General features: G+C 43.2%; 1 protein-coding gene and 1 long non-coding RNA gene across 3 annotated transcripts; one reads left to right on the top strand and one right to left on the bottom strand.

The window, feature by feature from the left end:
* Positions 1-383: 383 nt before the first annotated feature.
* Positions 384-2,273, bottom strand: Ciao2b (cytosolic iron-sulfur assembly component 2B). Its single transcript, NM_026753.2, has 5 exons — positions 2,094-2,273; positions 1,856-1,935; positions 1,513-1,638; positions 1,065-1,110; positions 384-631 (listed from the first exon to the last, which is right to left on the bottom strand). Exons 1-5 carry the CDS (start codon positions 2,233-2,235, stop codon positions 534-536), a joined length of 492 nt encoding a protein of 163 aa, NP_081029.1. The 5' UTR covers positions 2,236-2,273; the 3' UTR covers positions 384-533.
* Positions 2,274-2,294: 21 nt separating this feature from the next.
* 1700082M22Rik lies at positions 2,295-22,037 on the top strand. 2 transcript variants are annotated; one of them, XR_003947594.1, is made up of 3 exons: positions 2,295-2,428; positions 17,826-17,987; positions 18,834-22,037. It is a non-coding gene; the product is annotated as an RIKEN cDNA 1700082M22 gene (long non-coding RNA). The 2 variants fall into 2 exon arrangements; XR_879144.3 differs by lacking the exon at positions 2,295-2,428 and adding an exon at positions 3,145-3,378.
* Positions 22,038-22,510: the final 473 nt, after the last annotated feature.

Consider the following 22,510-nt stretch of genomic DNA (forward strand, 5'->3'; position numbering starts at 1 on the left):
CAAAATCATAGATGTGCTTGCCTCAGTCTCCTGAGTGCTGGGACTAAAAAGTTTGTACCACTATATACAGCTTGCTGATTTACTTTATATGTATGAGTATTTGCCTATACATGTGTGTATCACATGTGTTCCTGGTGCCTTTGGAGGCAAGAAGAGAATGTAAGATCCTCTGGAACTGAAGTTACAGATGGTTGTAACTTGGGCGCTGGGAACCTAACCCAGATCTTAAGAGCAGTAAGTGTTTTTAACTGTTGAGCCATTTTTCCAGCCCCACTGGGAGTTATCAGAAGCAATGAGGGCACCTCATGGACCCACCCTTCATAGGTCCCCACCCCACTCTACTACAACCGAAAATGAGTCCACTATGAGAGACGCTAAGGCATACTGGGAAATGAATATAAATTAAGGGTTTATTACAAAATAAAAAGTGTTAAGTTTCTCCTTGTCAGTGATTCAAGAAAACAAAGCCATGAGCCCTTGGTGGAGCTGAGGCCAGGACAACCTGAGTGCAGGCTGGGGGTCCAAAGCCAGGCTCACGAGCGGGCGGATAAACACTGATTAACAACCTCAAGCAGGTGTGTATTCTCCAGGGCAGCTGCCACTCGCTCCTTATCTGCAAGTTGTTTGTTCACTGGGTAGGAAAAGAAGGGTGGAAAAACAGGATTAAAGCAAACTTGGGCCAGGTTGCTAGCCTCAGTATACATTATATTTCTACCAATAAAGTTCTTTTCTGATAGTCTCAGGACTCCAAGCCTGGATCAGGCTATATGCATCACCTGTACCCATAACTAGCTTCATCATTTGGAATGCCCGTCACCACCAGGGACTGCTTATGTCTGCCTCCCTCCAGTGTTTCCTGAAGCCCGACCCAATGTCCCTGTGTACTTGAGGACCACAGGAGGGTGGGTCATGGGAAGCAGGAGATTTCAGTCAGGCCAGCTTTGGTCTAAGCTGTAGTATGGCCATTTTATTCACTTAGTCCCCTGGTCCTAATCTTGCCCCCACAGATGACTGTGGCAAAGGGGAAGCCTCACCTAGTTTGGGGCCCAGCAGTCCACACTAACCTGCATGCTCGGAGGCGTGGGTCCCGGGTGTAATGTGTACATCCATCTGCAGGAAAGACAATGTGGGCCCGAGCATTTACCCGCCTGTCCTTTTCTTTTGGACACTACCTCCCAACCATCTGAACTCCCAGTCACCCCTCTTGATTCTGGCTCTTCCAAGCCACCCCAAACCCACCTGCAGTCAGTCAATCCACTTTTACCCTAGGACCTAGTCAGCGACTATTGACTTTAAAAGCCTTCCAGTGCCTCGATCGATCACGCCCATTCACAGCTCCCAGCTGCCCTTTCCACCACACTCCTATTTTCTGGAGTTTTTTCCCCCCAATATTCTTGTCACATCAACTTGGGGGTTCAACTCTGCGAGTTCGGATCCTTCCGATCTCCGCCCGATGTCCCCTCGCCCGCCCCAGTAGTTTGTTTCACCCTCGGGGGCTTGACTCCAACTGACCTTGAACCGCTGGGGAAGGGATCGCAGCAGCTTGACTTTGATGGAGAGGCCAATAAGCGTGGCCATGCTGCAGTGTGGGATGGTGGGTGTGAAGGCCACTGCTACTGTGCTCTCTGGGTCGCTAACCTGCGATGACAAGGGAGATCAGATCGCAGTGATCGCACGGCGGCCCCTAGCCCAAAGACACTCTTTAGTTTATCGATTTGGGCAAGTCACCCAACTTTTTATCGGCTCCATAAACATTAACACACCTCCCACAGATCCTCTTGGGGGCTTGTGAACGGAGAACACCAGCCTCTGAGGTACAACGGTACCTTTTTGATTACTCGAGTAAACTACTCACCTGAATCCGAACTTGCTCTACTACGTTCAATTCCTCCAGTGTCAGTGGATGCTCCGGGTCATTAATGGAGCGGATAAGATGTGCCAAGTGAAGGAAAAGGGACTCTAAGTTTTGGCCCACTCAAAATCTCCGCAGGCAACGCCTAACCGGGACACCCCTCCACCAGCGGGCTGCGCATCACTTCTTGCCGACACCCCAAGCCCCCACCGTCCCGCCAGCGCCCTGCAGCGACGGATATCGAAGATCTCCCGGGCGTCGATGCTGTCCGGCACTTCCTCATCTTCCTCGCCCGCCGTCACTGGCCGCTCCCCGGAACGCTCATAGATGAGGGGGTTAGCGTTCTCTAAGAGCCCGCCGCCGCTACCGCCGCCGCCCACCATCCCGGAACCGCGGTTCCCACAATCCCCCGGTGGTGTGTACTTCCGCTCCTTCCGCGCACTTCCTGGGAACGAGGAGAGGGCGTGGTGTGGCTACGGGGTCGTGCAAGGGACACGCCACACTCCAGGGATTCGGCGAGTAGTTTGCTAGAAGCGGTGTATTTGTCGTGCGGGCTACTCCGAAAGCGGGAAAAATGTTGGTAGCTCTCGCCGGGGCGTCCCTTCGGTTCTTAGCCGTGGGATCCTGTTGGGAGCTGGATCGCAGGAAGCCAACACCGTCTGACAAGGGCACTAAAGGCTCCTTGTGATTGGGCCTTGGGACGCTCCAGCTCGCTGTCACGCTATCGTAGAACCGTAGATCTAATGACACGCTGGTTTCCTCTAGTAGGAATCGGCAGCACTAGTTACATGCTTGTTAAGTAGATACGCGATCCTAAACTCTCACCTCAGAGCATCCTAATGTAGACCGTGGTGACCTCTAGGCCACTTGAATCTGATCTGCCCTGAGAAGGCAGCACTTAATTTATCCTATAACCCCTCCCTACCAGACTGTCTCCTTTGCTGTCAGCCAGGCTATGGAGGCCACGAATGCCTTAGCAGGCAGAAATATCATTCTTGGCATGGGTGATGTCATGTCCAGCTTGTCTAAAGAATGGGAAATTGCACATATAATTCCCACAGTCTTTTTCGTAACTCAGGAGAGGCAGGGTTGGTGGAAGACAGACTTGTGCCATTGGGACCAGCACACGTGGCCCATGGCTGACTGCTCGCAGGACTGAATGATGGCAGCAGGTCCAGAGGTCCCTCAGTGAGCCTGGATGGATAAGCTGGGGTCTTGTAGTGGGTAAAAACAGTGTTTGAAAACAAAGAGTACTTTGACAAGGCTGACCTAAAGGTCACAAGGAGGTAGCAACACCCACAGTGCGGCGCCCGCTGATAGAACAGACTCAACTTTGATGCCATCTGTACATTTCCAGTCCCATCATGACCAGTCACATGGGGAAATCTCTTTCATTTGAGTGGTATTGATGTGGGTGTCCACGCCTTCCTGCTAGTTCCCTTCGCCAAGCTGCCTCTAGGGATGCTGTGGTTTATACCCCTGGGCCACCTAAACTGTGTAAAGGATGGGACCTCTGATCCAGCAATGTAAGTTCTCCTGGGGCCAAGGGGACTTAAGGGACCTCTGAGCTCTGGGTCAGGCTGCAGCAGTTTTTCCATCTCAACCCCACTGGGATTTCCAGCACTGTCGGGAAGATTCTCACATTCATTAAAATTTTAACTACATTTGAGAAGAGGGCACATGCCACAATGTGTTAAGTGGAGGTCAGAGGACAAGTTTCAGGAGGGGTTCTCTCTTCTAGTGTATGGTTTCCAGGGATAGAACGCAGGTCATCTTCAGTCATTGCAGTAAATGCCTTTATCCAACGAGTCATCCTGTGTTTCCTCCACCATATATCTGTGCTGCTCTTCATTACTCGGTACCAAGTTTGCCAGTGTCCTGTCTTGCTTCACATGCTCAATAATTTCCCTCGTGATGTTATATATGTCTGAGTTCAGTGAATGGCAACTTTGCTTCACACCCCAGTGACCTGGGTCCCTTTCTCTCTTCTTTACCTTATCTTCTCTCCATCCTTTCCTTCTTCTTCTTCTCCAAGTCCCAGACGTCTTTAATGAATCTGAAGCTTTGGAGGAGACAGAGGTGAGTGGGTACCACAAACTTATGTCCACCTCTTAGCAAGTCTCAAGTTTTTTTCGGTCTGTAAATGGATTATAAATAACCCAAATAGTAGCAGCTTGGTATGTCCTAGGAAATCCAAGCAGCCATAACAAAATCATTGTAAGCTGTAAGCTGAGTGCTATGGTAAATATGTGTGTCTGAACTACTGGGAAGGCTGAGGCTGGAGGACTGATGAGCTCAGGAGTTCAGAGATAACCTGTTCAATAATAGACTCTATCTATCTATCTATCTATCTATCTATCTATCTATCTATCCATCCATCCATCTAAAGATATGAATATGTTTCACATGTATGTGTGTATATATCATGAGCTGTGTGGTTTCTAAGTCAAGATTCAGATATCAGCAGATTTGCTGTGTGGTGTGGGTTAACTATCTGGTTTAAAGATTTCCCTTTTTGTCTTTCCAGGTAGAAGAGATACACAGTAGTACTCATAACCCAGACCTGACAGGCCTGAATCTTAATATCATCACATTGGACATTGGTTTTCAACAAATATGAGCCATAGAAACTTTCAGAACTTAGTATCTAAAGGCCTCTGTTTCAGCCAGCAAGGTTGCCAACAACTGGAAATGCCTCCAACAGCTTCTGTAGCTTAAAGGTCACTTATGACAGATATTTTAAAACAATTTATTCATTCATCTATCCTTGTTTCAAAGCAGTGAGTGGCATTTTTAAAAAAAGATCACCAGTCCACTATTACTTCTAGCCGGGGATAGTGTGCATTTGGCCAGAAATGATTCTGGTTTCTGGTTTCCCCTTCCTTCCTTCCTTCCTTCCTTCCTTCCTTCCTTCCTTCCTTCCTTCCTTCCTCTCTCTCTTTCTATCTTTTTTCTATCTTCCTTCCTTTCTTCTTTTTTTTTCAAGCTTTATTTATTTTTTATTTATATGAGTACACTGCAGCTGTGTTCACACACACTAGAAGAGTGCATCAGATCCCATTACAGATGGTTGTGAGCCACCTTGTGGTTGCTGGGGATTGAACTCAGGACCTCTGGAAGAGCAGTCAGTGCTCTTAATCGATGAGCCATCTCTCCAGCCCCACTCTGCTTTCTTGATGTCCGTTGATATTTGTTCGTATTCTAAAGGTTCTGTAGACATGGTGAGGCTCACACTTGCATGACCACACTACACTGTGAAGATGTTTAACAGTGCACATCAGAAAGGAGGTTGGGGTGTTAGGAGGCCCAGACATAGCCATTACAAAGGATTGCTGTCCCCTGTCTCCCTGAGCACCTATTCCATGTATGGAGGCTTTGTCTGCCTTTTACAGCTCCCTGCATACCTGTGGATCCTGTGACACCCCTATTCTTCTTGGTCCTCCATGTCATTAATTTCCATCCTTACCTTATTGTCATCCCTAAAAACAAAACAAAACAAAACAAAACAAAACAAAACAAAACAAAACAAAACAGAAACCCTGTAAAGGGTGCCAAATTGTGTTGTCTGCATGTTTTCCTAACACATCTCTGTCATCAAGAAGCTAGATCCTGGGCTGACGAGATGGTTCAGAGGATAAGAGCACTGACTGCTCTTCTGAAGGTCCTGAGTTCAAATCCCAGCAACCACATGGTGGCTCACAACCACCCGTAATGAGATCTGATGCCCTCTTCTGGTGTGTCAGAAGACAGTTACAGTGTACTTATGTATAATAATAAATAAATCTTTGGACCAGAGCGAACAGGGACTGAGTGAGCGGGATTGACTGGAGCGAGCAGAGGTCCTAAAATTCAATTCCCAACAAACCAGATGAAGGCACACAACCATCTGTAGAGCTACAGTGTACTCACATACATAAAATAAATAATTTTTTAAAAAAGAAGCTAGATCCTTCTTCCTATTGACCTGAGATGGTCACAACTTCTTGACACTGAGAAAGTGCCTTCTGGAGTTCCAGTTTTTTCAGGTTCTCCAAGTTCCCTCTTTTTTTTTTTTCATGGTAATAATTTTTTATTAGTTATTTTATTTATTTACATTTCAAATATTTTCCGTTCTCAGTCTCCCCTCCTCAAACCTTTCCCCTTCTCCCCTTCTTCTATACCTCTAAGAGGGTGCTCCCTCACCCACTCCTGCTTCACCCCTCTAGCATCCCCCTTTGCTGAGACAACAAGCCTCTACAGGACCAAGCACCTCCCCACTACTGATGCCAGATATGGCAGTCCTCTGCTACATATGCAGCGGGAGCCATGGGCCCATCCATGTGTACCCTTTGGTTAGTGGTTTAGTCCCTGGGAGATCTGAAGGGTCTGGTTAGGTGATACTGTTGTTCTTCCTATGGGGTTGCAAACCCCTTCAGCTCCTTCAGTCCTTCTCTATCTCTTCCATTGGGGTGCTTGGGCTCAGTCCAATGGCTGTGAGTGTGTGCATCCGTCTTAGTCAGATGCTGGTAGAGCCTCTCAGAGGACACCTAGATCAGGTTCCTGCCCACAAGCACTTATTGGCATCAGCAATAGTGTCAGGGTTTGGTGTCTGTAGATGGGATGGATACCAAGGTGGGACGGCCTCTGGATAGCCTTTCCTTCAGTCTCTGTTCCATTTGTAATCCCTGCATTTAGACAGAAACAATTCTGGGTTAAAATTTTTGAGATGGGTGGGTGGCTCCATCCCTCACCTGGCGGCCATGTCTATTTACTGGAGGTGGTCTCTTCAGGTTCTGTCTTCCTGCTATTGGGTATTTTGGCTAATGCCATCCACATTGGGTCCTGGGAGCCTCTCGAATCCCTGGACTTTCTAGTGGTTCCCCGCACTGTTCCTCTTCCCCCAACATCCACCGCTACATATTTCTATTCATTCTCCTGGTCCTCTGGACTTCTGTCTCTTCCCATACCTGATCTTGTCCTCCCCCCCCCCCCATCCTCGTCTCTCTCACACAGGTCCTTCCTCTTTGCCTTCTGTGATTACTTTGTTCCCCCTTCTAAGTGGGATTGAAGCATCCACACTTGGGCCTCACTTCTTGTTAAGCTTCATATGGTTCTGTGAGTTGCATCATGGGTATTCTGAGCTTTTGGGCTAAAATCCACTTATTGCTGAGTACATACCATGCATGTCTTTTTGGGTCTGGGTTACTTCACTCAGGATATTTTCTTTCTTTCTTTTTTTTTTTCCCCTTTTATTTATTTATTTATTTATTTATTTATTTATTTATTTATTTTTTAATTAGGTATTTTCCTCGTTTACATTTTCAATGCTATCCCAAAGGTCCCCCATACCCACCCCCCCAAACCCCTACCCACCCACTCCCCCTTTTTGGCCCTGGCGTTCCCCTGTACTGGGGCATATAAAGTTTGTAAGTCCAATGGGCCTCTCTTTGCAGTGATGGCCGACTAGGCCATCTTTTGATACATATGCAGCTAAAGACAAGAGCTCCCAGGTACTGGTTAGTTCATATTGTTGTTCCACCTATAGGGTTGCAGTTCCCTTTAGCTCCTTGGGTAAATTCTCTAGCTCCTCCATTGGGGGCCGTGTGACCCATCCAATAGCTGACTGTGATCATCTACTTCTGTGTTTGCTAGGCCCCGGCATAGTCTCACAAGAGAGAGCTATATCTGGGTCCTTTCAGCAAAATCTTGCTAGTGTATGCAATGGTGTCAGCATTTGGAAGCTGATTATGGGATGGATCCCTGCATATGGCAATCACTAGGTGGTCCATCCTTTCGTCACAGCTCCAAATTTTGTCTCTGTAACTCCTTCCATGGGTGTTTTGTTCCCATTTCTAAGAAAGGGTAAAGTGTCCACACTTTGGTCTTCGTTCTTCTTGGATTTCATGCGTTTGGCAATTTGTATCTTATATCTTGGGTACCCTAAGTTTCTGGGCTAATATCCACTTATCAGTGAGTACATATTGTGCGAGTTCCTTTGTGATTGGGTTACTTCACTCAGGATGATACCCTCCAGGTCCATCCATTTGCCTAGGAATTTCATAAATTCATTTTTTTTAATAGCTGAGTAGTATTCCATTGTGTAAATGTACCACATTTTCTGTATCCATTCCTCTGTTGGGGGGCATCTGGGTTCTTTCCAGCTTCTGGCTATTATAAACAAAGCTGCTATGAACATAGTGGAGCATGTGTCCTTCTTACTGGTTGGGACATCTGGATATACGCCCAGGAGAGGTATTGCGGGGTAGTACTATGTCCAATTTTCTGAGGAACCGCCAGACTGATTTCCAGAGTGGTTGTACAAGCTTGCAATCCCACCAACAATGGAGGAGTGTTCCCCTTTCTCCACATCCTCGCCAGCATCTGCTGTCACCTGAGTTTTTGATCTTAGCCATTCTGACTGGAGTGAAGTGGAATCTCAGTGTTGTTTTGATTTGCATTTCCCTGATGATTAAGGATGTTGAACATTTTTTCAGGTGCTTCTCTGCCATTTGGTATTCCTCAGGTGAGAATTCTTTGTTCAGCTCTGAGCCCCATTTTTTAATGGGGTTATTTGATTTTCTGGAGTCCACCTTCTTGAGTTCTTTATATATATTGGATATTAGTCCCCTATCCGATTTGGGATAGATAAAGATCCTTTCCCAATCTGTTGGTGGCCTTTTTGTCTTATTGACGGTGTCTTTTGCTTTGCAGAAGCTTTGCAATTTTATGAGGTCCCATTTATCGATTCTTGATCTTACAGCACAAGCCATTGCTGTTCTATTCAGGAATTTTTCCCCTGTACCCATATCTTCGAGGCTTTTCCCTACTTTCTCCTCTATAAGTTTCAGTGTCTCTGGTTTTATGTGGAGTTCCTTAATCCACTTAGATTTGACCTTAGTACAAGGAGATAGAAATGGATCAATTCGCATTCTTCTACATGATAACCGCCAGTTGTGCCAGCACCATTTGTTGAAAATGCTGTCTTTTTTCCACTGGATAGTTTTTGCTCCCTTGTCAAAGATCAAGTGACCATAGGTGTGTGGATTCATCTCTGGGTCTTCAATTCTGTTCCATTGGTCTACTTGTCTGTCACTATACCAGTACCATGCAGTTTTGATCACAATTGCTCTGTAGTACAGTTTTAGGTTCGGCATGGTCATTCCACCAGAGGTTCTTTTATCCTTGAGAAGAGTTTTTGCTATCCTCAGTTTTTGTTATTCCAGATGAATCTGCCGATTGCCCCTTCTAATTCGTTGAAGAATTGAGTTGGAATTTTGATGGGGATTGCATTGAATCTGGAGATTGCTTTTGGCAAGATAGCCATTTTTACAATGTTGATCCTGCCAATCCATAAGCATGGGAGATCTTTCCATCTTCTGAGATCTTCTTTAATTTCTTTCTTTAGAGACTTGAAGTTCTTATCATACAGATCTTTCACTTCCTTAGTTAGAGTCACGCCAAGGTATTTTATATTATTTTTGACTATTGAGAAGGGTGTTGTTTCCCTAATTTCTTTCTCAGCCTGTTTATCCTTTGTGTACAGAAAGGCCATTGACTTGTTTGAGTTAATTTTATATCCATCTACTTCATTGAAGCTGTTTATCAGGCTTAGGAGTTCTCTGGTGGAATTTTTTAGGGTCACTTATATATACTATCATATCATCTGCAAAAAGTGATATTTTGACTTCTTCCTTTCCAATTTGAATCCCCTTGATCTCCTTTTGTTGTCTAATTGCTCTGGCTAGGACTTCAAGTACAATGTTGAATAGGTAGGGCGAGAGTGGACAGCCTTGTCTAGTCCCTGATTTTAGTGGGGTTGCTTCCAGCTTCTCACCATTTACTTTAATGTTGGCTATTGGTTTGCTGTAGATTGCTTTTATCATGTTTAGGTATGGGCCTTGTATTCCTGATCTTTCCAAGACTTTTATCATGAATGGGTGTTGGATTTTGTCAAATGCTTTCTCAGCATCTAACGAGATGATCATGTGGTTTTTGTCTTTGAGTTTGTTTATATACTGGATTACGTTGATGGATTTCCATATATTGAATCATCCCTGCATCCCTGGGATAAAACCTACTTGGTCAGGATGGATGATTGTTTTGATGTGTTCTTGGATTCGGTTAGCAAGAACTTTATTGAGGATTTTTGCATCGATATTCATAAGGGAAATTGGTCTGAAGTTCTCTATCTTTGTTGGGTCTTTTTGTGGTTTAGGTATCAGAGTAATTGTGGCTTTATAGAATGAGTTGGGTAGAGTACCTGCCGTTTCTATTTTGTGGAATAGTTTGTGAAGAACTGGAATTAGGTCTTCTTTGAAGGTCTGATAGAACTCTGCACTAAACCCGTCTGGTCCTGGGCTTTTTTTTGGCTGAGAGACTATTAATGACTGCTTCTATTTCTTTAGGGGATATAGGACTGTTGAGATCATTAACCTGATCTTGATTTAGCTTTGGTACCTGGTATCTGTCTAGAAACTTGTCCATTTCATCCAGGTTTTCCAGTTTTGTTGAGTATAGCCTTTTGTAGAAGGATTTGATGGTGTTTTGGATTTCTTCAGGATCTGTTGTTATGTCTCCCTTTTCATTTCTGATTTTGTTAATTAGGATGCTTTCCCTGTGCCCTCTAGTGAGTCTGGCTAAGGGTTTATCTATCTTGTTGATTTTCTCAAAGAACCAGCTCCTTGATTGGTTGATTCTTTGAATAGTTCTTCTTGTTTCCACTTGGTTGATTTCGCCCCTGAGTTTGATTATTTCCTGCCTTCTACTCCTCTTGGGTGAATTTGCTTCCTTTTCTTCTAGACCTTTTAGGTGTGTTGTCAAGCTGCTAATGTGTGCTCTCTCTAGTTTCTTTTTGGAGGCACTCAGAGCTATGAGTTTTCCTCTTAGGAATGCTTTCATTGTGTCCCATAAGTTTGGGAATGTTGTGGCTTCATTTTCATTAAACTTCAAAAAGTCCTTAATTTCTTTCTTTATTCCTTCCTTGACCAAGGTATCATTGAAAAGAGTGTTGTTCAGTTTCCACGTGAATGTTGGCTTTCTATTGTTTATTTTGTTATTGAAGATCAGCCTTAGTCCATGGTGATCTGATAGGATGCATGGGACAATTTCAATATTTTTGTATATGTTGAGGCTTGTTTTGTGACCAATTATGTGGTCAATTTTAGAGAAGGTACCATGAGGTGCTGAGAAGAAGGTATATCCTTTTGTTTTAGGATAAAATGTTCTGTAGATATCTGTCAGGTCCATTTGTTTCATAACTTCTGTTAGTTTCACTGTGTCCCTGTTTAGTTTCTGTTTCCATGATCTGTCCATTGGTGAAAGTGGTGTGTTGAAGTCTCCCACTATTATTGTGTGAGGTGCAATGTGTGCTTTGAGCTTTACTAAAGTTTCTTTAATGAATGTGGCTGCTCTTGTATTTGGAGCATAAATATTCAGAATTGAGAGTTCCTCTTGGAGGATTTTACCTTTGATGAGTATGAAGTACCCCTTCTTGTCTTTTTTGATTATTTTGGGTTGGAAGTCGATTTTGTTAGATATTAGAATGACTACTCCAGCTTGTTTCTTCATACCATTTGCTTGGAAAATTGTTTTCCAGCCTTTCATTCTGAGGTAGTATCTATTTTTTTCTCTGAGATGAGTTTCCTTTAAGCAGCAAAATGTTGGGTCTTGTTTGTGTAGCCAGTTTGTTAGTCTATGTCTTTTTATTGGGGAGTTGAGTCCATTGATATTAAGAATATATTAAGGAAAAGTAATTGTTGCTTCCTTTTATTTTTGTTGTTAAAGTTGGCATTCTGTTCTTGTGGCTGTCTTCTTTTAGTTTTGTTGAGGGATTATCTTCTTGTTTTTTCTAGGTTTGGTTCCCGTCCTTGTATTGTTTTTTTTTTTTTTTTTTCTGTTATTATCCTTTGAAGGGCTGGATTCCTGGAGAGATAATGGGTGAATTTAGTTTTGTCGTGGAATACTTTGGTTTCTCCATTTATGGTAATTGAGAGTTTGGCTGGGTATAGTATCCTGGGCTGGAATTTGTGTTCTCTTAGTGTCTGTATAACATCTGTCCAGGCTCTTCTGGCTTTCATAGTCTCTGGTGAAAAATCTGGTGTAATTCTGATAGGCTTGCCTTTATATGTTACTTGACCTTTTTCCCTTACTGCTTTTAGTATTCTATCTTTATTTAGTGCATTTGATGTTCTGATTATTATGTGTTGGGAGGAATTTCTTTTCTGGTCCAGTCTATTTGGAGTTCTGTAGGCTTCTTGTATGTTCATGGGCATCTCTTTCTTTAGATTTGGGAAGTTTTCTTCAAAATTTTGTTGAAGATGTTTGCTGGTCCTTTGAGTTGAAAATCTTCATTCTCATCCACTCCTATTATCTATAGGTTTGGTCTTCTCATTGTGTCCTGGATTTCCGGGATGTTTTGAGTTAGGATCTTTTTGCATTTTCCATTTTCTTTGATTGTTGTGCCGATGTTCTCTATGGAATCTTCTGCACCTGAGATTCTCTCTTCCATCTCTTGTATTCTGTTGCTGATGCTGGCATCCAGATTTCTTTCCTAGGGTTTCTATCTCCAGCGTTGCCTCACTTTGGGTTTTCTTTATTGTGTCTACTTCCCTTTTTAGGTCTAGTATGGTTTTGTTCATTTCTATCACCTGTTTGGATGTGTTTTCCTGTTTTTCTATAAGGACTTCTACCTGTTTGGTTTTGTTTTCCTGTTTTTCTTTAAGGACTTGTAACTCTTTAGCAGTGTTCTCCTGTATTTCTTTAAGTGAGTTATTAAATTCCTTCTTTATGTCCTCTACCATCATCATGAGATATGCTTTTAAATCCAGGTCTACCTTTTCAGGTGTGTTAGGGTGCCCTGGACTGGGCGACGTGGGCGTTCTGGGTTCTGATGATGGTGAGTGGTCCTGGTTTCTGTTAGTAGGATTCTTACGTTTACCTTTTGCCATCTGGCAATCTCTGGAGTTAGTTGTTATAGTTGTCTTTGTTTAGAGATTGTTCCTCTGGTGATTTTGTTACTTTCTATCAGCAGACATGGGAGACTAGCTTTATGTGGGAGACTAGCTTTCTCCTCTGAGTTTCAGTGGTCAGAGCAGTCTCTGCAGGCAAGCTCTCCTCTTTCAGGGAAGGTGCACAGTTATCTGGTGTTTGGACCTCCTCCTGGCTGAAGATGAAGGCCCAAAACAGGATCTTTCCCAGAAGCTGTGTTGCTTTGGCCAGGAAGGTGGCCGGTTGTTTGGATCCGAAGATGGCGCTGCCTCAGAAGCTCCGTGGCTCTCGTTTTTTCCCAGAAACTGCTGGCCTCTGTATTCCACACCCTCACCCGTGCAGCCTGCCCTCCGCGGAGTCCCGGAACCAAGGTGGCTTCAGTGGAGCCTGAGGCAGAAACCTCTCGGGCCGGGCGGACCCCTGTGCTCTCACCAGGAAGGTGGCCGGTTGTCTCCACTCAGGATATTTTCTAGTTCCATCCATTTGCCTGCAAAACTCGTGAAGTCATTGTTTTTAATGGCTGAATAGTAGTATTCCATTGTGTAAATGTACCACATTTTCTGTATCCATTCTTCAGTTGAGGGACATCTGGGTTGTTTCCAGCTTCTGGATATCATAAATAAAGCTGCTATGAACATAGTGGAGCACATGTCCTTGTTATATGTTGGAGCATCTTTTGGGTATATGCCCAGTAAAGGTATAGCTCTGTCTTCAGGTAGATCTATTTCCAATTTTCTGAGGAACCTTCAGCTTGATTTCCAAAGTGCTTATACCAGCTCGCAATCCCACCAGGAATGGAGGAGTGTTCCTCTTTCTCCACATCCTCTCCAGCACCTGCTGTCACCTGAGTTTTAGATCTTAGCCATTCTGATTGGTGTGAGGTGGAATCTCAGGATCACTTTGATTTGCATTTTTCTGATGACTAAAGATGTTGAACATTTCTTTAGTCATTTTTTTTCTTCTCAGCCACTCAAGATTCCTCAATTGAGAATTCCTTGTTTAGCTCTGCATCCCATTTTTAATTAGGTTATTTGGTTTTCTAGAGTCTAACTTCTTGAGTTCTTTGTATATATTGGATATTAGCACTCTATTGGATGTAGGGTTGGTAAAGATCTTTTCTCAATCTGTAGGTTGCCGTTTTGTCCTATTGGCAGTGCCTTTTGCCTTACAGAAGCTTTTCAGTTTCATGAGGTCCCATTTGCCAATTGTTGATCTTAGAGCCTGATTCATTGGTGTTCTGTTGAGGAAAATTTCCTCTGTGCTGATGTGTTCGAGGCTCTTAATCGCTTTCTCTTCTATTAGATTCCGTGTATCTGGTTTTATGTTGAGGTCCTTGATCCACTTGCTTTGTGCAAGGTGACAAATATGGATCTATTTTCATAGTTCTACATACAGGCAACCAGTTAGACCAGCACTGCTTATTGAAGATACTTTCTTTTTTCCATTGTATATTTTTGGCTTATTTGTCAAAGATCAAGTGTGTGGTTTTATTTCTGTGTCTTCAATTCTATTCCATTGATCAATGTGTTTGTCTCTGTACCAATATCATGCAGTTTTTATCACAGTTGCTCTGTAGTACAGCTTGAGGTCAGGGATGGTGATTCCCCCAGAAGATCTTTTATTGTTGAGAATTGGTTTCCCTATCCTGGGTTTTTTGTTACTCCAGACGAATTTGAGAATTGCTCTTTCTATTTCTGTGATGAATTGAGTTGGAATTTTGATGGGGATTGCATTGAATCTGTAGATTGCTTTTGGTAAGATTTTTTACTATGTTAATCCTACCAATCCATGAACATGGCAGATCTTTCCATCTCCTGAAGTCATCTTTGATTTCTTTCTTCAGAGACTTAAAGTTCTTGCTATACAGATCTTTCACTTGTTTGGTTAGAGTCACACCAAGATATTTTATATTATTTGTGACTATTGAGAAGGGTGTTGTTTCCCTATATTCTTCTCAGTCCATTTATCCTTTGTGTAGAGGAAGGCTACTGATATGTTTGAGTTAATTTTATATCCAGCCACTTTGCTGAAGTTGTTTATCATGAGTAAGAGTTCTCTGGTAAAATTTTTGGGGTTGCTTATGTATACTATCATATCATCCACAAATAGTGATACTTTGATGTCTCAGTCTGGGTTTGTATTCCTTCACACAAAACATCATGACAAAGAAGCAAGTTGGGGAGGAAAGGGTTTATTCAGCTTACACTTACACACTGCTGTTCATCACCAATGTAAGTCAGGACACAAACTCACACAGGGCAGGAACTCTCAGGTAGGAGCTGATGCAGAGGCCATGAAGGGGGTGCTGCTTAATGGATTGCTTCCCCTGGCTTGCTCAGCTTGCTTTCTTATAGAACCCAAGACTACCAGCCCAGAGATGGCACCACCCACAATGGGCCCTTCCCCAGGGACCACTAACTGAGAAAAAGCCTTACAGCTGGATCTCATGGAGGCATTTCCTTAAAGGAGACTCCTTTCCCTGTGATGATAACTCCAGCTTGTGTCAAGTTGACACACAAAACCAGCCAGTACACTTGACTTTTTCCTTTCCAGTTTGTATCGCTTTGACTTCCTCTTGTTGTCTAATTGGTCTAGCTAGAACTTTGAGCACTATATTGAATAACTAGGGAGAAAGTGGCAGCCTTGTCTTATCCCTGATTTTAGTGGGATTGCTTCAAGTTTCTCACCATTTAATTTGATGTTGGCCGTTGGTTTGCTGTATATTGCTTTTGTTATGCTTAGGTATTTGCCTTGAATTCCTGATCTTTCCAAGACTTTTAATACAAAGGGTTTTTCATTCACGGAGTTGAAGACTAACCATAGGACATCATGAAGCAAGGATTCTTGCATTACTCACCTTGGACACTAGAGGGCAGACAAAGATAAAGTTCCACAAGGGTTTAGGTGCTAGCCAACCTTTGAGCACAGGGAGATGACGATCACCTGATGCCCCTGCTGGAGCCTGAATGCGTTGCTGGTTGCAAGCACATTTCAGCAGATGAACAGGACACTTCATCAAGAGTTTCAGCAGGCACCCTTTAGATCTCAGTAATTGGCTTATTTTTGTAGATCTTTAATGTCAAATGATAAGTATGCATTCAAATTCACCCACTTACCTTCATAGCTTAGTAGATTGGAATAAAAAATGATGCCTGAAACCACATCCACTCCAAATAGAGAGAACATTTGTTATTTTCTGCATAAAAAAAGTTGTTTCTCTGTGCTCTTTTCCATTAAGCATTGACCTGAGCCCTGTTCCCAGGCAACCAACTAACTACTTTCTGGAGCTAAAGTTTAGAAATGGAATATAGTTCAGAAACACCAGAGCTTTGACTCCTCTATCACAGAAAAGAATCACATGTGGAAGGTTCTGTCCCTGAGCACAATGCCTTTGAGATTCAAATGTCATTGCCCTTTGGTTTCGAGTGAACACACTGCCCTGTTACCCACTCATCTGTTGGTATGCATCTGAGCGACTTCTGGTTTGGGCTATTTCAGACAAGACATGGAGCTGGGAGAGGTGGTGCAGGCCTTTAATCCCAGCACTGAGGAGGCAGAGGCAGTCAGATCTGTGAGTCTGGGCTAGCCTGATCTACATAGTGAGTTCCCAGACAGCCAGGGCTATGTTAAAGAGACTCTGCCTCAAAACAAAATAAAACAAAACAAACATAAACAGGTAAACAGGATCCCTAACGGTGTAATCACATTCACTTGTTTCTTCAGGTTAACGTCCAGAGAGTAGAACTGTTAAGTCATAGGGCACACATCTTTAACTTTCAGAGAAAATGCCAGTTTGCCTCCTACCCCATGCACCACGTGATTATTTTAGCTCTCCTCTAGCCATTGTGTGTCTGTATCAGTTGTTCCAAGTCTTTGCCAAAGCTTTTGGTTATGGGTCTTAAATCTGATTATATCGAATGGGAGTGTAGTAGTTATGCCATTTCAGATGCTTCCCTGATCTACACACACACACACACACACACACACACACACACACACACACATTCTCACACACACAACATACACATTCACACACACACACACACACACACACATTCTCACACACACAACATACACATTCACACACATATACTCACACACATGTACTCACACACATATATACACACATATACAGATTCACACACACTCACATAAATATACTTACACACATACACTCGCACAACAACACACACACATGCATACAACACACACTCATACACATACACACAATACATGCATACACTCATACACACATACAAGACATACCCACACACATATACACACACATATACTCACACACACTCATACACTCATACCACAACACACACATACATATTTCCTCCAACACACATACACACTCTCACATATACACACTCACAATTTTCTCATATACAGAAAAATACCAGTGGGACTCTATTCCACATTTTCTGTGGTCTTTGCCATCATTAGTCAGCGCCTCTGAACAGCAATGCAGTAAGTAGCAGAGTGCAAGGGGACCTTCCTACAGCTGGTGGAGCAGCCCAGGGTGAGGAACATTACCAAGGTGTCCAATTAACTAAAGACACTGGCTCTCTGACTCTGAGCTTGGAGCTGTTGAGGGCCTCTGTACTGGCTGGTTTTGTGTGTCGACTTGACACAAGTTGGAGTTATCACAGAGGAAGGAGCCTCCCTTGAGGAAATAGGAAAATACCACCCCAAAACTGGTGGTATGCTGTAGCTTCTTGTCACGTCCGAGTACCCGGGCTGATTAGCAGAGTCATGTTAGCTGAGACAGACACGGATGCTGAGGCAAGACCTGTGGAGGACACATGATATTTGGAGGGAGTATAAATAGGACCCAGCAGACTGGGAGAGGAGGGCAAGGCGTGGCTGGGCTTGGTTTGCTTATGGAGTTAGCTGTACATTGCTTGTTGGTCTTGCATCCTGGCTGAGTTTTGCTTGTTGAGTCAGGTGCATCTCCTAACACCTCTGCTGGTCTAAATCCCTCCTGCCTGGCTGTTTCTGCTAGGCTGTGCTGTGTGCTGCTATCCTCACACTACTGAGTTGGACTGCTGATATATCTGTGAAGTGTCTGCAAGTGGATCGAGCTGCTGCTGCTGACCTGTGAACTGAGCTACTGATTTCTTGACAATGCAGATGGGATTTGCACCAAAGAACCATTTCTAAACAGGTCCACTTCCCCTCATATCCTTTCTTTCCTACTACCTCTGGTGGATGGTGGGCTAGAAGGGAGGTCAAAGCATTTAAGAACAATCATTAAAAGTAGGCTTTGAAAAAAAATTAAAGTTAGTTTTCAAAATTAAGCAGATAGTTAATAACTAGGCACAAGCAACATTTGCCTATTCAGATATACTTTAGATAGAAGGTCTTCAAACACTTCAGAGATCTACAGAATATGGCATTTAATTTTTTTTTTTACCATTTCCAAACTACTTTATTAATGAGCTGATGTTTTCCTTTTGAGCATACTCTTGCAAACTCCTTAGGAAATTTCTGCCTGACAGTGTGAGAAGTTAATGGACTTAAATTGCTATTCAGCTAGGTGTAAACTTTTACAATCACCTGGTAGCCATAGTGATGACTTACATTATGTTTATAAAATTATATTTCCCATAAACAAAACATGTAAGAGTGTTAATAACATTATCTGTTCAATGAGCCTAGAAATTGTGTCCCATTGAATCCTTCCACACGTCATTTTCATATTTTTCTCCTATGGAAGAGAACACGCCCCTGTGAACATCCAGGCCTGGTGTAAGTAGCACCTACAAAGCTAAATCCACAGAAACTTATTCATCTTTCTCCTGAGACTCTAAAATTGTCAGATGACAGAGTTTAATGAATCTTTTTATCTGATTTCTTGCTTTTCCTATCATGGAACTACTAGGGGTTGTTATAGATAGGACACTTTCCAAGGGCTGTTCAGTAGATAACAAATCAGAATATACTTTTTTTTTTCATCCCAGAGTTTCCTTTATTGGTTAATGATTTAATATTTATTTTCATTCTTTTTCAGGTTTGACTTTCTAATGTTGCATCATATTCTGTCAACCTACATTGTATGCAATTACTAAAATTGCAGGGAAAGGATGTTCTAGAAACTTGGAAATGAGGAGAAGATGAGCCATTACTCTTATTCACTTAGAGATGTTATAGCATTTAATACGTTTTTAATAACAAAAGGCTTCCGTGACTGTGAGACATGTCAGCTCCTGGCAGCACCCCCATACGACTTCAGACAAGATGATGGGCATCAAAGAACCTCCACATAGAGTTTGATTCAAATGTGGCAAAGCTAGGCACTGGGCAAAAAAACTGTCCTTGTATTGACTGTTGACAGCATGTTGTCCAAGCTGTGGACAAACAGGACACTGGGAAGTCAATTGATTAACTTTGCAGAGTCAAGGTAGGCCAGTGCTCACAGTGCTTCACAGATAAGTCTGTCAGGTACTCTGGGGCTTGCAGGCCAAAGAAAGATGGATGCCCCAGTGTTGCAGCGGAACCTTGGCTGACTGTCCAGGCAGCCAGCAGTCTTGGTCATTTCTGGAGTTTTAGATGTGGCTTGCTCTGTACTTCCTGTTTACTCTGGTAACATTTATCCTTCTCAAGTCTCTGAAGGGGTGGAAAGTTAGATAGTTAGAATCTCACATTAAGCTGAAGTTGTTTAGGATTTAAGAAAATGGCTTAAGGTCTAAAAAAAGATATTTTTAGCTTGGTAATGTAACTTATAATAGAAAGTGATTAGGTCTAGAACTTTGAACTCACCAAGATAAGATATAGATTAAGTACATTCTCCAAGGTTGCCAAATACAAATGAACTAGACATTGTAAATGTAATCTTACCAGATAGTTTTTATAATTGTCCTTATTATACATAGTTTATTTATGTTAGAAAAAGTCTTTTCCTGGACAGAAACGGGGAGATGTTGGGAAAATCTTTTTGTGCACTGTGTAAAGGTTTCCTTTGTATTATTCAAATGTTGATTTCTGTGCCAGCAGAGAGCTGAGCACCATCCAGACTTTGGTACTGTTATTTTTTATGAAGAGTCACCTGTTTCAGTGTTTTGTAAAATCTTCTTCATCATCTTCCAATTGGTTTAATAAGGAGCTGATGACTCGTGCACGCCTCTCAAGGCAGCAGCTAGACCAGACCAACTCTATAATTCCCTGAAGTCATAGAACTGAGGACCACCAGTGTAGGGATGACACCACCCACAATGGGCTGGGCTTCCCCCCATCAATCCCTAATTTTAAAAATGCCCTACAGCTATGTTTTATAAAGGAAATTTCTTCAATTGAGATTCCCTTCTTTCAGATGTCTATAACTTGTGTCAATTTGAAAAAAAAAAAACTAGGCATAATGCTCAGGGTGTTTTATTTTAGTATTAACATATCTGGTTAGTATGAGACAAGCTCTTGCTCTGTAGCTCAGGCTGCCTTGCATCTAGATTCTGCTGTTTCTCTTCTTCATGTAAAGTGCTGGGTTGCAGACATGTGTCAACCCACAGCTTATACCCACCCTTTTAAGTAATCCCAGGTACTGAGTGTAAGCGGCACCTAACACTAGTGTTAGGTGGATGAGCCAGGCTTGGGAGAGATGAAGGAGGATGGGGCACAACTCTGTGCCCTCTTACTGTTATCAGTGATTCCAAACCCGGGCATCCCAGCAGAGAATGTTCAGTAAGTAAGGTAGACCTTCCTACCTAGAAAGCCTTGGTGAGATTCCAGAGCCTGGGAAATAGCATATAAGTGTCACAGGGTAAGGTAAGATTAGTCAATGTAGGTTGGATTAGATTGGCAGTCCTGGTGGGAGGTCAGCAAAGTTCACATTGGACACCTGGAGTGATAGACATCAAGTGAATATGTATACACATACGTATATGTATGTGTGTACATTTTGGATACTGAACCCTCCTGAGTAAGCTTTTGATAAGAACCCAGAAAACATAACCTTTACCTTGCAAACCAGCTCATTCCCTTGCCCAAGGTGGGGTGCACAGGGGAAGAGAACCCGTGGATTCGCATTTCAGCAGTAGGATATGGGTCTAGGAACTGTGTGCCTTAGGGCCTGGAAACTTGCCCAGTGTCCTCCTGGAGGGCAAAAGGTTGTTCCTATAGACAAGGGGGTGACATTCAAAGCTCAATGGCACCATGATGACATGATCAGTTTCATTATTATCTGAGGGTCAGTAGCAGCAACAGTTCGAGCACAAGCCAATGCAAAGTAGGGGAATTGTCACATCTGTCCTGTTTTGAACTTTGTGCCTGGCACCTTTGACCTGCAGGTCCAGCTCATGAAAGCCCCTCTGCTGAGCAGACTTCTGAGTGATGAGTGTCTTTTGTCATTACTGACCCTCCTTGGGCTACAGGAGCCACCCCATGAGTTTTGGTGTGGGTACTGAGTAGTGCACTTTCTCACACTGTCATCTATCATCTCTACTAGGTTACTACTCCACTGTCCCTTGCCACCAGCCTTTTCAGCCTCTGTCTCTCTGACCCCAGTCCCCATCTCCCCAACATGCAGTGTTAGCATGCACACAGAAGAGGAGAAGCAGGAGCCCATAGGATTCAGCGGTCAGGAATCTGTTCAAGGTGCATCATTGTCTCCTGAAGCTGGGTTGCCATTGCTGCACCACTTTCCAACAGGAAGATATGGCAGGCCTTGTCTGTGAGGGAATTTGTACCACAGCTTTGTAAGCAGGCAGCTTGGTGGGGTAGGGCAGGAGTGCTGCACTGACTAGACAGAAGAGAGCCAGTTTTAGCAGGTGGAGGAAGCCATATCTGCTGAGTTTGTTCACTCTGTGGTCCCCTGGGAAGGCAGAGCATGGCTTCTGAAGCCGTTGCAGATACCAGCAACCCTTACCCACAATCTAGAGTTTATAATCCTCACATTTACAGGCAAATGTTGGGTCTATGTTGGAGAGCCTGGGGCAGAGAGCTGTAATGACTGATTCTGGTTTCTCTAAGTCCTGTGTGTTGAGCCCTCAGACTGAGAGGGGGCAGGCATCCAACTTCTTACTTTAGGCCCTAGAGCTCAGGGCTGCTCCGAGAGTGTCCTCTAGGGCTTGGCTTGTTGTGTTTCCTTCTCATTTGATTCTACACATTCCTAAATTTCCTTCTTGATTTCTTCAGTGACACATGCATGATGTCCAACCCTCACAAGATTGTATGTGTTCTATAGTTTCTCTTACTGCGGAATAAAAGTTTTATTCTACTGTGATCAAATAGATATAATTACTTCAACTTTCCAGCATCCCATAAAACTTGTTTTCAGCCCTAACACACAATCTATTTTACAGAAAATTCTTATGGACTTCCAAGAAGAGTATGTCTTTTGTAGCATTTAGATGGAGTGTTCTGCAGGTGTCTGTTAACTCCACTAGATCTATGATATGGATGATATGGACGATAGTCTGCTTGTTTTTGTGTGACACTTCTTAAGTACCCTTTCTCTCTTCATTTGTCCTCTATGCTGTGGCTAGCTAGCATGACAAACTCTTACTGAGAACAAGTTCAGAGTCATTTATCCACCTGACAAACATTTTCCCATGTTTCCAGTACTAGGATTCACTGAACACTCAGAACATATGAGCTATGAACAGTAGCATACTGAGCTATGAACAGGAGTGCCACAATCCCTGAGAACCCGTCGGGATTCACTAAAGATTACAGGGTTTCATGGAGGAAACTGTG

This window comes from Mus musculus, chromosome 8 (assembly GCF_000001635.26).
Source record: "Mus musculus strain C57BL/6J chromosome 8, GRCm38.p6 C57BL/6J".
Lineage (NCBI taxonomy): Eukaryota > Metazoa > Chordata > Mammalia > Rodentia > Muridae > Mus > Mus musculus.